General features: G+C 39.2%; 1 protein-coding gene across 6 annotated transcripts in view; it reads left to right on the top strand.

Moving 5' to 3' along the window:
• LOC108433544 (spermatid perinuclear RNA binding protein) overlaps positions 1–14,367 on the top strand; it is a 110,093-nt gene that overhangs the window by 82,133 nt on the left and 13,593 nt on the right. For all 6 annotated transcript variants that reach the window (XM_017708178.2, XM_017708179.2, XM_017708182.2 and 3 more), the window contains exons 7-13: positions 1,772–1,863; positions 2,313–2,408; positions 4,867–4,978; positions 6,184–6,281; positions 9,922–10,027; positions 11,017–11,100; positions 12,386–12,594. In XM_017708178.2, the coding sequence (XP_017563667.1) occupies positions 1,772–1,863; positions 2,313–2,408; positions 4,867–4,978; positions 6,184–6,281; positions 9,922–10,027; positions 11,017–11,100; positions 12,386–12,594 (797 nt within the window). The remainder of the gene's footprint in view (positions 1–1,771; positions 1,864–2,312; positions 2,409–4,866; positions 4,979–6,183; positions 6,282–9,921; positions 10,028–11,016; positions 11,101–12,385; positions 12,595–14,367) is intronic.

Raw genomic sequence — 14,367 nt, 5'->3', positions numbered from 1 at the left:
GTGCCTACTGCATGTGAACATTTACTCCAGTGTCAATCCAAGCACAAGTCCGGCACCGATTTGCTTAAAGTCTTAGCATGTGCAGATATCTTCAGGTCTAAGCCATGTTCCCCCTCTTCTTTCAACACAGTCATGCTCTTTAGGCTGCTAGTTTTAGTGAGTTTCATATAGAAACTCATTCTGTGCATGCTAAGAGCTTTTGGCAAATCCCACCCAACCACAAACCCCCACCCTAGTTTCCAGCCAGCCAATGAGATAGCATGGAATTCTCATCTCGTTTGGATGCACTGGACTTCGGCCGACTCCTCCCGCGCTGTAAATCCAAATGTTTAGGTTCTAAATACTTTTCTGTAACATGTTTTGAACATGTCACAGTATTTGGGTTAGCTGTTCCCATGTTTGAGAGGAAAATTTAGGACAGCAACATCAAAGAAAGAAGACTGCAGTGATTAGGGCTTGAATTGAAGGCGGATGCAAGAGGATGCCATTCCACCCCGAAAAATCAAAAAGGAAATCAGTACCCTAGAATTAGAAATACATTGTACTTTGTTCTGTCTTTTCAATTCTAGATAACAGATATGACACACTTTTATGTCTGTGTTAAAATGTGTAAAAAATACTCCTGTGACATTTTTCTTTACGAAAACTTCAACTACACTATATGGACAAAAGTGTTGGGACACCTACATGTTACACCTGCAGGAGGTTTTGTGACACCCCATTCTAAATACATGGGCATTAACATGGAGTTAGTCCCTCTTTGCAGCTATAACAGCTTCCTCTCTTCTGGGATGCTTTCTACAAGATTTTGGGAGTGTGTTTGTGGGAATTTTTGCCCATTCATCCAGAAGAGTGAGATTCAGAAGAGTGAGATTGACGTTGGACGAGAGCTCCTGCCTTGCAATCTCTGTTCTAGTTCACTCCAGAGGTGTTCAGTGGGGTTGAGGTCAGGGCTTTGTGTGGGCTGGTCAAGTTATTCCAAACCAAACCAACTCAGCCATTCCTTTATGGACCTACATTTGTGCACTGGGGCACAGGAACAGAAAAGGGTCTTCCCCAAACTGTTCACCCAAAGTTGGACAATTATACAATTGTCCAAAATGTCTTGGTCTTCTGAAGCATTAAGATTTCCCTACACTGGAACTAAGGGACTTAGGCCAACCCCTAAAAAAACGACCCCATAGAATTATCCGTCCTCCACCAAACTTTACAGTTGGAACAATGCAGTCAGGCAGGTAATGTTCTTCGGGTATTCACCAAGCACAGACTCATCCATCAGACTGCCAGATATAAAAGTGTGATTCGACCACTCGACTGAATACGTTTCCACTTCTCCAGAGTCCGGTGGCCTAAACCCTTCCATCATTTAATAATACCACAGACAGTTGATTGTGGAATATTTAGAAAGGAAGACATTTTGTGAACTGACTTGTTGCAATGGTGGCACAGCAACCTTGTATGCATTTACCTTTAATTACCATTAAAAACTCTATGAAAGTGCATGTGTGTGCAAGTGCAGTATAGCTGCCTGCAATTTGTTCTCAAATTGGGTAATGGCTCAGTGAATCACCTGTACATTCAAAAAAGTGTTTCAGAAAAGGGTTTAGAACCTAAACACTTGGATTCATGGCTGAACCTTAACAGATCCTTCCTCGTCTTATTGTCTGTGTGTGTGTGTGTGTGTATGTGTGTGTGTGTATGTGTGCGTGCATACAAGTATGTGTGTGTGCGAGTTTGACTTGATTTCCTGTCCCGTTCTTCTCGCCGATAGAGAGCGCTGAGGCGAGCGAGCCGACGGACCTGCTGGATAGACAGAGGTGCCTGGTGGCGCTGGCCTCTCTGCGACATGCTAAATGGTTCCAGGTTGGCGCTCTGTTTCTCTCATTGTTATTGTAGCCTTATGACCTGAAAAAAAATCTACACACTACATTCTAAGTGACTCTGACTACTTATCCATACTCCAACATCATAAGCCACAATATCCATCACATCGTAAGGCTACAAAAGCAATTGTTACTTTTTTTTTTTGTTTTGTTTTGTTTTTTTGTTTTTTTTACCTGCTTGTTTGTCATTAAAAGATTGTCAAATGCTTTCCTGGACTGTTCCTCTCCCAACCCCTTCTCCCTCCCTGCCCAACTTGGGTCCCTCATAGTTTCAACATAACATGCTTGACCCTGCTCACATAAAGATATCTATGGTCACAACCTCACTCATACTAACAGAGAGTAGAATGAGATGTAGAAGTTGTGTGAATATGTTCTGAAAAGAACTGGCACTTCAGCCTCACTCTCACATGATCTATGTTTCCTCAGGCAAGAGTAAATGGCTTAAAATCAGGCGTCATCGTTTTACGGATTCTAAGGGACAAGTGCAATAGAGTACCTGCATGGGAGCCTCTTAAAGGATGGGTAAGTATGTGATAGATGCTTTCATTAGGTGCAGGGGACAGGACTCTTAAATACTAAAATACTTCAAATGGAAAATTGCCTAACTAAATCTCAGAACTTTCCTTGTTAAATGAATTCCTTAATAATAAATATTATGTACAGGTACTTTATTTCACCAAGGTACAATATAAATGTGCCCTCAAAGGAACCACAGTGGCCGTAATGTCCAGTTGTACTTTAAATAAGTTTTAAATGTGCACTGCTTTCCTGGGAGAAAGAGGCTTTTTTGCCCCTTGTCATTCTTTAACTTGTAAACAGAAAAGTAAATGTTTAGAGTCAGGACAAAGTGTACCTCCCCAGTGACATGAGTGGTGCCACTCAGATAACCGTTTTTTCTCCAAAAGTGTAATATGAATTCTGACCTTATCATTTTGCTCTTTTTCTTTATAATTGAGTACTGAGTACTATGAAATATGAACTTTCCACATTTTTGACTTGCTGTACTTCAACTACAATGGAACTGTTATTGTCCCTCTAAAGGTCATAGCAAACTGACCCAACATAGAATAACAAGAATAACAAGCTTTAACAATAAGTTCACACTGCTCTAGAATGCCCTCCATACACACTGTTGTAGAATGTTCACCTGTTCTGCTTCCCCCGTCATACAGTTCTAGAATGTTACCCTTTGCACTGTTCTGGAATGTTCACCCCTCATTTGCATGCTTGTAAAATGTTACCCATGTTCACCCTGTTCAAATAGTTCCCAAATATTCCAAACATTCATACTGTTTGAGAATGTAGTCCCCCATGTTTAGACTTTTCTAGAGTGCTTTCCCCAATTCATGCTGTTCTGGAATGTTCTCCCTATTTACACTGTTCTAGAATCCTCTCCCCTAATTTACATGGTTGTAGGCCTAATCCCATTCTTCTTTTCACCCCTACCCCTTGTTTTCAAGAGTCACCTTAACCCCTTGGTACTGAGTTACAAGGGGTAGTGGTTGAAATCTTGCCCTATGAAATAGGACATCCCTCAAATTAAAAAACAAAATAAAAACATTGCTTCATTAACAGGCTACTAGCAGTGCTCTGTAGGCGACCCGGCCCGTCTTCAGTGTTAGCAGAGAAGGAAAAAATTCAGCAACCTTGCAGCTGGGCTTTAGTTACATTTGGGCATCATAAGATTCCAAAGAGGGGGTATAAGACAATTATTTATTATTGCCCACTGCTAATTCTCTGATGATATGAAGCAGCTATTCATCAGCTTCTTGTTAGAATGGTACAGCAGTTACATTCTGGCGCTTCCGGTGCCAATACTGCCAATACACTATTTAAGGTAGAACGAGAAAACTACCTTGCTAGCTACCGAGACATTGGCATGCTATTAGTGATTTTTTTTTATGCTTGTTATGAAGAAAATAATGCATTGAAACAACATTAAACTAAAGATAATACAATGGTTCGTAATTTTTTAACTGAGAAAATACTTGCATTTGTGGGGTTCTTTGGTTGCTCATGTAGCCATCTTGCTGCTTTTTCTTTTTTTTATTCATAACACTCCATTTGGAGTGTACCTCTGAATAACGTTTGGAGGGCCATGTAGCCCTAACACTTCATCCTACCCCTCTATCTCAACAAAAATTGGGACACCCTAACCCTAACCTAATCCTGTTCATACAGTTCTCCCAATTCAAGCTCTTTTACAGTGTACTCCCCAATTCACATTGTTCTATAGTGTTCTCCACCCCATTCACTCTGTTTATGAATATTTCCTGCACTTTTATGCTGTTCTAGATTGCTGTCCTTCATTCACACTGTTCCAGAATGATCTCCCCCATTCTCACTGTTCTGGAATTTCTTCTCCACACTGTTCTAGAATGTTCTCCCCTGTTTACAATGTTCTGGTAGTTCTTCCCTGTTTGCACTGTTACAGAAAGTTCTCATCACGGAGAGTTTCTCCACCCTAATTTCAGTGCTTTCACTCACAGCTAGGCTCTCAATGGAGTTTGAGCTGATTATGGAGAAGCAGCTCCATACGTAACAAAATACAGACAAATGGGACAGATTCTTTGCTCCCAGCAGAACAAATGGTGATACTGTCCATTTTGGAAAAGTGAAATTAGCATGAGGAAAGAGTTCTTTCACATTTAAATGGGATGGTTGTAGCTCTGTTTGAGCTATTTTTGGAGATTTTGATCCTTATAACATTTGTGAAAAAGTTCTGTTTGCTGGAAGACAACTGCTCTGTCATCTTGGTTGTCGCCAAAAATGGAACAGAGGGTGAAGAGAATAATGTTGCATTTTTGCTTTCTAAAAACCATGTTTGGTGTGGAAGATACCATGCCGGCCGAATAAATTGTAGAAATGAATCAAATAAATAAATCTTGTTTGGCATGTAAAGGCCTTTTGGTCATTGGTGTTTGTTAGATAATGTTGGGTTAATGTCCTTTGGCCTTAACTCATATCTTCCTGTTTGTAGCCCCTGGAGCTGCTGTGTGAGAAGGCTATCGCTACGTGTAACCGGCCGCTAGGTGCAGGAGAGGCTTTGCGCAGAGTCATGGAGTGCCTGGCCTCTGGGATATTACTGCCAGGTAAGCATACCAGCAGGTAAACAATGGAAGCGAGAGACAGCGAGAGCGAGAGACAGCGAGAGCGAGAGACAGCGAGAGCGAGAGAGGCAGAGAAGAAATGGCACAGGCTTAAATATTTTGGAGATTTAGATGAGCTGGATGCTTATCATTCTGCAAAAGCTCTTCATGAGACTGTGGCTGAGCACATTTCATTTCTCCCTTTTATGGTTTTGTAATAACCCCAACCTGTTCTCTTCACACTTACTTACCCTCAGCAAACTGTCCAGTAAATCCAGCTACCCCAAGCAGTTACTGAAATAAAAACACCATTTATTAATGGCTTTTCATGAACCTCCTCTTAGAATAGATATTCAACACAAATTAGGAGGAAAATATCTGAATAATGAAAGACGGCATCATTTTCTGCTTTGAGTTTCATTTGTGAGGCTTTTAGTCATCTAGCTAATGTGACCTCATTTCCCTATCGCAGCCATAACCAATCTATTCCCAGTCCCCTTTTGCTTTTATGTGGTCATAATTAATTAATAGTGAAAGATGCAGGTATTAATATTTAATGTGCTTACATGGGCAGTGCTGTTGTTTTTTGCTGATCTTGTTTTGAGGACAGGAAGTGTTGTGTATTGTGGTTGATGGGATGGGCAATATTGCTTGCTGCACAGGTCAGTGCATCAGTGGTGATGCAGGTCTGGACACATCAATTGATGCTTTTACAATCGAATATGATGTAAACGCCTTTTTTAAAGGAGCCACAGTGAGTGAAAGTCTACCTGTTGTAGAAGGGAACAAGGTTAGATTAAATGATAAAGGGTTAGCTTAGCCAAAAATGCTAATGTGGTTAACATGCCAATTAGCACGTTAGCTTGAACTTGAAGGGCCATTTAAACATTTAATTTAATATTAGTCATTTAATGTAATACTCTGAAGTGCAGCATTGCATGCCAACACAATTGTTTTGTGTTTTTGCCCCTGAATTTGTTTTGAAATATTTGTATATGACCTTATTTTTAATAGAATATAGACAATAAAAGCCACCCAACAAGCTTTTTTGACTTTTTCTATTTTGGCCGAGAAACATTGAATATTACAACTGGTTATAATCAGTTCTATCATTCTAAAGTTGATGCAGTACAAATGCCACTTCAAATTGATGCATCCCCATTGTTTGATTGAACTTTCTGTGTAAGATGGGTTATTTGTGTGCTCAGGTGGACCAGGGCTACATGACCCATGTGAAAAGGAGCTGACAGACACGTTGGCAACCATGACAGACGAGGAGGCGGAGGCCATCACATACAGTGCACAGGTGACACAGTGCCCTTATTCCCTAAAGTCTAGTTCATCTTCTGCTGCTACATATCACATAGAGGCAGGTCTGACTTGACCTTGAGTTGCTCATCTCCCTGATCATTAATTATACATCACACAGATAGCTTCGCACTGGGGGGTGGGGGCGGTGTAATGCAGTGACTATGCAGATAGAAGCAGAATTGATGAGAGTAACCTGAGAATATGTGTGAGGTGTAAGCTTAGCGCTGTAATAGCCACCCTCCAAGGAAAAAAAGAGCTGTCTTCTTACAACGGCTTATCTTATCTCTGCAGTCTTCAGATTACTGCTCTGTGACACGCATAAATTCACATACACACACAGACACACACACACACTAGTCTTATCTGTGCTGCTGGGCTACGCTTCGAGTGTGTACCGCTCTGCTGTCAGCACTGAGCCTGGTCTCTCTCTCTCATGCACATCCTCCAAGTGCAGCACCTTGGCGCCTGGTTTTCTAATGAGCGTGAGAAACCAGTGCCACCAGAACTGGCTAATCTTGTTCCTTTGCTTTGTTGAGGGGTGTGTTTTAAACACTGTAGATGTGAGCTGCATCTGAGAGAATCTCTGCAGCTGTTCTTTTTAAAGGAAGGTGAAAATTATGCTGGAATACTCCTCAACTGATCATTCTTCAGTCTCACCCTTTCAGTCTTTCATTGTCTTTCTTTCTACTCTGTTTCTCTCTCTTTCTTTTTCCCTTTCTATCTATTTTTGTCGCTTGTGTCTTTCTCTCTTTCGCTGTTTCTCATTTCCCATCTCTGTTTCTTTCGGTTTTTGTCATCTTTGTCTATTGTCACTCTGTCTCCTTCTCACTTTTCTTTCTTTCTTGTTTTCTTTGCCTTCTCTGTTTCTTGTTAATGTGTCTCATTGGCTGTCTTTCTTTCTGAATCTGTTTCTCTTGTCTCACAGTCTGTTTTTCTTTTTTCTGTTTTCTTTTTTCTGTCTCATTGCTCTCTCTCTCTCTCTCTCTCTCTCTCATATTTTTCTCACTTAATCCTTCCTTTTACATACACTACATATTTATCAGCTTTCTCCATCCCTATTATCATACAGGGCAAACTTTCACAAACAGCAGAAATCTGGATTTAATGAAGAAGAAGAACACAGTGGAAATGCGGCATCAGCTTTTTTCCCCTCCTGTTCACTACTGACACCACAGAATGCTAATAGTTTGTTTTGGTCTTTATAAAATGAACAAATATTTCCTCATATTCATTAGTGCAGAATCACTTGTGTTGCCAGCTATTTAGACATTAATGGCTGTGTTATTATGTTCAGAGGACAGTAAATCTATACTGCTATACAAGCTGTACACTGACTACATTAAGTTATATCCAAATTTCATTTCTATAGTGTTGTCCCATGAAAAGATATAATAAAATATTTGCAGAAATGTGAGGTGTGTACTTTTGTGAGATACCGTATCTGTCTAGGTGTGTGTGTGTGTGTGTGTGTGTGTGTATGTATATATATATATATATATATATATATATATATATATATATATGTGTGTGTGTGTGTATATGTATATATATATATATATATATATATATATATATATATATATAAAATCATTATTGATTGTTACTTATGGCTCAACAGCTGTTTTGCTTGCCTCAGATTCTCTAGTGCCAGTCATAGTGCCTGGCAGGGGAAATCGCTCTCTAAGATAAACAAATAGGGATCAATTTCAGTGCAATTATTTAGAATGTGGTGATATTGGGGTGAATCTTTAGTAATCTCGCAGTTGTAAAATGCTGTAATTTGCTCCACATGGATGTATTTTTCTCTGTAAGTTCTTTGGAACGAATACTTTGGCTGCATTTGCCGTAGTCTCAAATGGGATGCGTTATGGCGGTGCAGGTACCAACAATAATTGATTGTAGAAATAGCAGAATGCAGAGATTGTGCATTCAGCAGAGAGTGCCTCTTACCTGTGTGTGTGTGTGTGTGTGTGTGTGTGTATATGTGTGCCTGCTGAATTTTGAGTGTTTGGCTGCTGATTAAATATGGTAGAAGGGGGTAATGAAAGACAAATGATCTGCACAGTTTAGTGGAAATATGACAGCCTGTGATTGAACGTTTAGCTTTGGTAGGTTAGACTTTAGGAAACACTTTGTAATCATTTGTGTTTGAGCTGATGTGAGAAAAGTATTGCATGTGCTGCTTATGTTGGTGAATTAGCTTGCTTAGGGAGGTGGAGGGTTTGCCTGTTGGTCTGTGTAATCATTAAAAAGCATATTTATTCCCTTAGCAACCACAATCAAGAACTTCATTTGTTGCAAGGATTTGAAATCACAAATTAGTAATTCGGCTATTTCACCAGTCCCAATTCACCAAAATTAATCAAATTATGCTGGCATAATTTTTGCTAGTTGTATAATAAATCATGTTTCAGCTGTACTCTTTTGCATGGTGCGAAATTTTCCACTCACTCGTCTAAGCCACTAATCTTCCTGGGTCCTGGGTTTTTAGGCTTCTCAGTGTATTATCCCCTTAACTATTATGTATATCTGAACCTTAAAATCATTTACATTTTAGTCCTTATAAACATTCCTGTTTTAAGCACTTAGTCTTTCGACTCTAGTCATACTTTAGCCTAGAGTGAAACTGCACTTCAGTATTTGATAGATTTGCTGCTCTAATGTTCTTGATTCTCCACTAATTATGATTTGATTAAGAGCTGAGCAGTTTAGTCAGGTTTGTTATAGCATCTCATGTACAGTTAGGTTTGTATGATGTGGACAAAAAATATAATTTGTCATTTTGCTATATATTGAAATTGTGATAAACCTTGCCATATATTAAAAAACAGATTGGTTAAGATATGGTTAAGATATGACCTGTGATATTTAGACCAAATTCATTGACGTTTGTTGGATTACATAAAAACACCTTTATTCATTAAAACACCCACAGACTTTGGAATTGGTCAGAATGCCACCAATACACAGTATTGGTTAGAGGGTTCATCAGCATATTATAGCATGCTGAGATTTCCAGGCCTATATAGTGATATATGATAGTATAGTGCAACTCCCAGGTGTAATTCTATGATCCTCTATGTGTGGAATTTGACACGGCTACTTTAACACTGCTTTTTTCACCTTTTTATGCAGTGTGAGATTATGACCTAGACAGCTAAAATAGACTTCAGTGCTCTTTTAGGACCAGAAGGAAAACTAAGGCTGTTAATGGGGTCCCCTGTAGTTTTGGTCTGGGGGTGTTGCATCATTTCTCATTTCTGAAAGGATCCGTGCCTCCTGCTTCTCCTGTTAATGTGACTCATTGGCAGTGGCCCGTTGGGCTGTATTTGATTTTTCAATAACTGAGACATGCCACACACCTCCAGCCAAAAACACTGCTGTTGCTAAGCAGTCAGAGCGACCTCAGGGCCATGGCTCAGCACTTAGTGTTTCATCAAGGTGAAAAATAATGCCTCAGCAGTGTTTGTGTGTATAAGTGTGTGTATGTAAACTGTGTGGGTGTTCTTTGGGATCAGGCAGCTCAGCATTGTTCTATAAATGACCTTTCTTTTTTGTCTATTGAGTGCACTATAGCAGCCTTACTTAGTGTATATTTATGTCTAATACCATGTTTGTGCTTTTCTGTTTTGCAGCATTATCTCCGGCTCATGGCCTTTGGGCAGATCTATAAGGTTTTAGAGATGGATCCACTACCCTCCAACAAGCCCTCACAGAAATACCCCTGGTCAGACAAAGAAGGTATGTTTGTGTATGTAAGAAATGAATAAGTAGCCTAAGCCTGTGGGTGTGTACTATGCAAAAATCAGAGTCCACCCTTTCGTTTATTGAACTTGCAGTCAAAACAACTATATAAAAGTTATCAATTTTGGAATATCAGTAAAAAACAAGAATCATATTTAAGAAAAAATTGCACCAAAACCTTCACTTTCAATGCTAGCTGTAGTATCAAATCTATCAGTATTTCATTTGTCCATTTTTTTGGTGCACCGTACTGGTGTTTTAACTCTTCCATTCTTACAGTCTTAAAATAGACCTGTAACCGTTGAGTCTTCTCAACAAAACCTCCCAAAGGAGACGTCACGTTCCCCATCAAAGAAACACTAACACATTGCATAAACAACTCCCCAAACACAACTTAGCTGCCTTGTAATTTCTTTTCTCATGAGCATATAAAATGACTAAAGGAGACATTTTTGAGGAGCTATAAGAAAGTCCACTGTCACCATTAGGTTAACGCTTTCATATTTTAGAGATCAAGAAAAAATCAAGCTACACTCTTGCTTTAGATCTGAAAGAATATCACAGGTGTTTTCTTACTGAGAAAACTAAATAGACAAAAAATGACTGTCTACAACTTCAACAACCTCGAATGTGTAATGAGGTTACTTGGATTGTGAGAAGCAGAAAATGCCCCTAACTTTAAAGACTGAACTTTGGAGGGGTGGAAATGACCCCTGAAAAATTATTTGAAAAAACTTTGAAAAGGTGGATACACTAAATACTATAAAAAAAAAAACAAACAAACTGATATTATGTTTTATTGTTGAGGCTTCTGTATAATTTTCTGTTGCTTTCTCCTTTGCTTTCTCCTTTTTTTCTGATACTAAAAAGCAACTTGTACTTCATAGCTGTCAGACTGGTAATGGAATAAATGATAGGTCACTTTGATCAGTTGCAGTTTAGTTTAAAAATAAAACAGTTTTATTAATGGTGTATGTCTTAAACAGGTACAGGGCTAAAAAGGCCCTATGAAGATGGCATGATGGACGACAAAGATCTCATCAAAAAGATGAAACGCAACTTGAGAAAAGGTCACACTTTCTTCCTCTCACACATCCACACTAACACAAACACACACATACAGGCTCATGTTCATTGGACATTCCTTCCAGGCTGCAATAATGGCCAGATAACAGCTGCAAAGACTTCTAAAGCATTCTGGAAGCTTTGTAACCATGTGAGGAAGTAACTGCCCTTTGTCAATCCTCATGTTCATTAAATATTCTAATACCCCCACCCCAAAAACCTCCCTAAGCATTAGCAGTTAAGAACTCTGTTATTTTTATGATTATTTAAGTAACTGGATTTGTTAATAATGACCAGACAATGAAAACAGTCTTGAAAACAATGAAAACACTTTCCTACTAACCCCACCCCCCAAAACCTCTCACTGATCCCACACCCAAACCCCCTCCCTTAACCCAGACCCCAAAATATGAATAATTACTCTCTTTAAAAATGGCCACACAATAAAAATTGACTAGCAAACCTTGTATAGCCTCCAAACCTTCTCAATAACCCCACCCCAAAACCATTCCACTAACCCAACCCCCCCAACACCTTGTATCAAGCCTTAAAAATTCCATGAACTCACCACCAAAACCCTTCCACTAACACTATTATAGAACCCTCTCACTAACTACATCCCCATAAACTCTTCTACTGGTCCCACTTCCAAAACCCTCCCATTGACTCCATCCCAAAGCCAACCCTCTGACCCCACCATTTTTCTTTTTAACTTTGACAGTTCCTCCAGCTTTTGTTTTTTCCATGGGAGGGAGAGAGAAAGAGAACGAAAGGGCAATATTTAGCAATTATGCTCTGCCAGTTGATCATGTTAGAAATGTGCTCTCTGATTGTGAGCAATGTGCTTAAAAACACTTGTGTACTCACTAAGGATTGACATTTTAACCAAAACTACTTAAAAGCACTTTGAAAATGCTGATATTCAAACAGACTCTTTGTGATATATAATGAGAATTATTATTATGAGTAGTAAGGTTTATCATTCATTTATTGTGTGATCTGTTCCTAATGATCTTTTTTTATCTTTGTGTTATTAGGCATGTGTGCTTTAATGTCTACCAGCTGATGTACAAAATGATAACTCAGATTTGTCAACATCTTTTTGAAATACTTCTATATATAGCTTCGCTTAGATGTGGACATTTTCCAAAATGTTGCTGCCTGGGTCCCTAAATTCTCTGCATCTCTATGTTGCATACACAGTCCAGAATATGTTTCATAAAAAAAAGATCAGATAATGCTGCCCATGCCTACTACTCACACTCTCTCTCCCTCCATTTCTCTCTGCAGTCCTAGACAGTAAAGCAATAGACTCCAACCAGCCCATGAATGCTCTGATGCGGCTGAACCAGATCCGTCCGGGACTGCAGTATAAGCTGCTGTCTCAGTCCGGTCCGGTTCATGCCCCAGTCTTTACCATGTCTGTGGACGTGGACGGCACTATCTACGAAGCCTCAGGCTCTTCCAAGAAGACGGCCAAGCTGCACGTGGCTGTTAAGGTAGCTTTTAAGTGCTGGGCTACAGCCCATATTGAGATCAGATGGTTTTTCTTTCTGCTAAAGACAATGATACACAACACCACCTTTCTTTAAATTCAAGTCATGATAAAGTATCTTTGCTTCTACTTATGAACTCAAATTTGTGGTATCAATTGAAAGTGTAGTTTTTTTCTTTTTGTTTAAATGTGAGAAATAATGAAGTAAAATGTAAGGAGGGAGACCAGTGAAAATACCTGTAAACTGTAAATCTAATGTTTCTCTTAATGAGATCAGTACTTTGTACATCACATTATTCATCTTTTTCATGACAGGTAAATTATCTCTCCTTCTAAAGAGATTTCTTTCCATTTTTAACACTTCTGCTTCTTAACTCTCATACTTCTTATAGCATACTCTTTTAAAGGCTTATCTGAGGTGTAAACCATTCTGCAGCACCCCTTGTATTAATGGGTTCTTTAGTATTGTGGAGAAAAGCCTGATTTTTACTTCTGTAAAGATGCACATGAATGTATCTGTCAAGACACAAGCCATTATGTGCACACCTCCAAAATCTCAGCCATGTGTCATGCAAACCTGCAGCACTGTGCATGAAGCAAATGCAAACTGGCTATGTAGTAGCATTGTGGACAAGATCCAAACAGTACTACACACCAACCAGAGCTACCAAGATTGAAGAACAGACATTACAAGCATTAAGACAACTCCTCTTCCAAATATTAGAAAAGTAGTGAATATTAATTCTTGGAGAGAATTTGGACACTCCCCCCTACTGCACACATTCACGTTACATGCAGATATGTTGGCAGAAACCTGTGAAGTCTTCACACATTCACGGATGTGCACATATAGAAGAATAATACGGTCTTAACAGCTTGACTTACAGCAAAACTTTTAGGAGACCTAGTGAGGTGTCCTGAGTGTCCTGGATGGTGGTGACCTACTCTTCTCAGAATAGATTAAATTAGGCCTCTGCTGGGGGCTGTGTTTTTTTTGGTGTGTTACTGTGAAGAGACCACTGTAGATGTGTAGTGAGAATGAGTGATGCACCAGCATATTATTGCATCTCAGAAAACGCAAAGATGCAGGATAGAAATTCTGGGGACGTTTTACTTTCTTTTAAATTTTGTGAGTAGGCAAGTAAATGGTTTACTTATTATCAGTTAACTGATAAATGTACAGGCTTTTTTGACCAGTCCCATCATTCCTATTTCAAGTTGAGGAGGGTTTTTGAAATGTAGGTGTTAGGGCACAATAGGCCTTGGTTCTGTTACTAAAATGGCCTTCAGCTATAAAATTGGCCCACTAAAAATTAAGCAAACTAAAAATAGCAGTATCTTGGACTACTTTACAACAGGAGGATAGCAGTACTACAGTGGCTTTGTTTACATGCAAAGATTTTTGGCAGTCTGATTGAATACATTCTGATTATAGATAAAGACTGAGGTGTTTATATGCTCACTCTATTCAGCAATCTGAAAGAAAATCTCTGTTCACATGCACACTACAAGTAATCCAATCTAAAATTCCATGCATAGGTAGTAGCATCACATGAATTCCGTCAGAGTGAGACGAGCATCCGTTTTTAATTTCTTTAAAATTATGGCACACTCAGGAAAACATACTTCACCTGTACTTATTAAAGAAGCCAAGAGGAAGACGTCGTGTTCTGAGACACATCTTTGTTTCCTCTGCAGACCAGTTTCTGCTCTTGCCATGTTGAATGTTATAAACTTTCGATTTCACGCAAATCCGCATGCACAGAACGTACTTATA

The sequence above is a fragment of the Pygocentrus nattereri genome, chromosome 18 (assembly GCF_015220715.1).
Source record: "Pygocentrus nattereri isolate fPygNat1 chromosome 18, fPygNat1.pri, whole genome shotgun sequence".
NCBI classification, from domain to species: domain Eukaryota; kingdom Metazoa; phylum Chordata; class Actinopteri; order Characiformes; family Serrasalmidae; genus Pygocentrus; species Pygocentrus nattereri.
The sequence above is the reverse complement of the archived record's forward strand: the minus strand, read 5'-3'. Positions and strand labels throughout refer to the sequence as shown.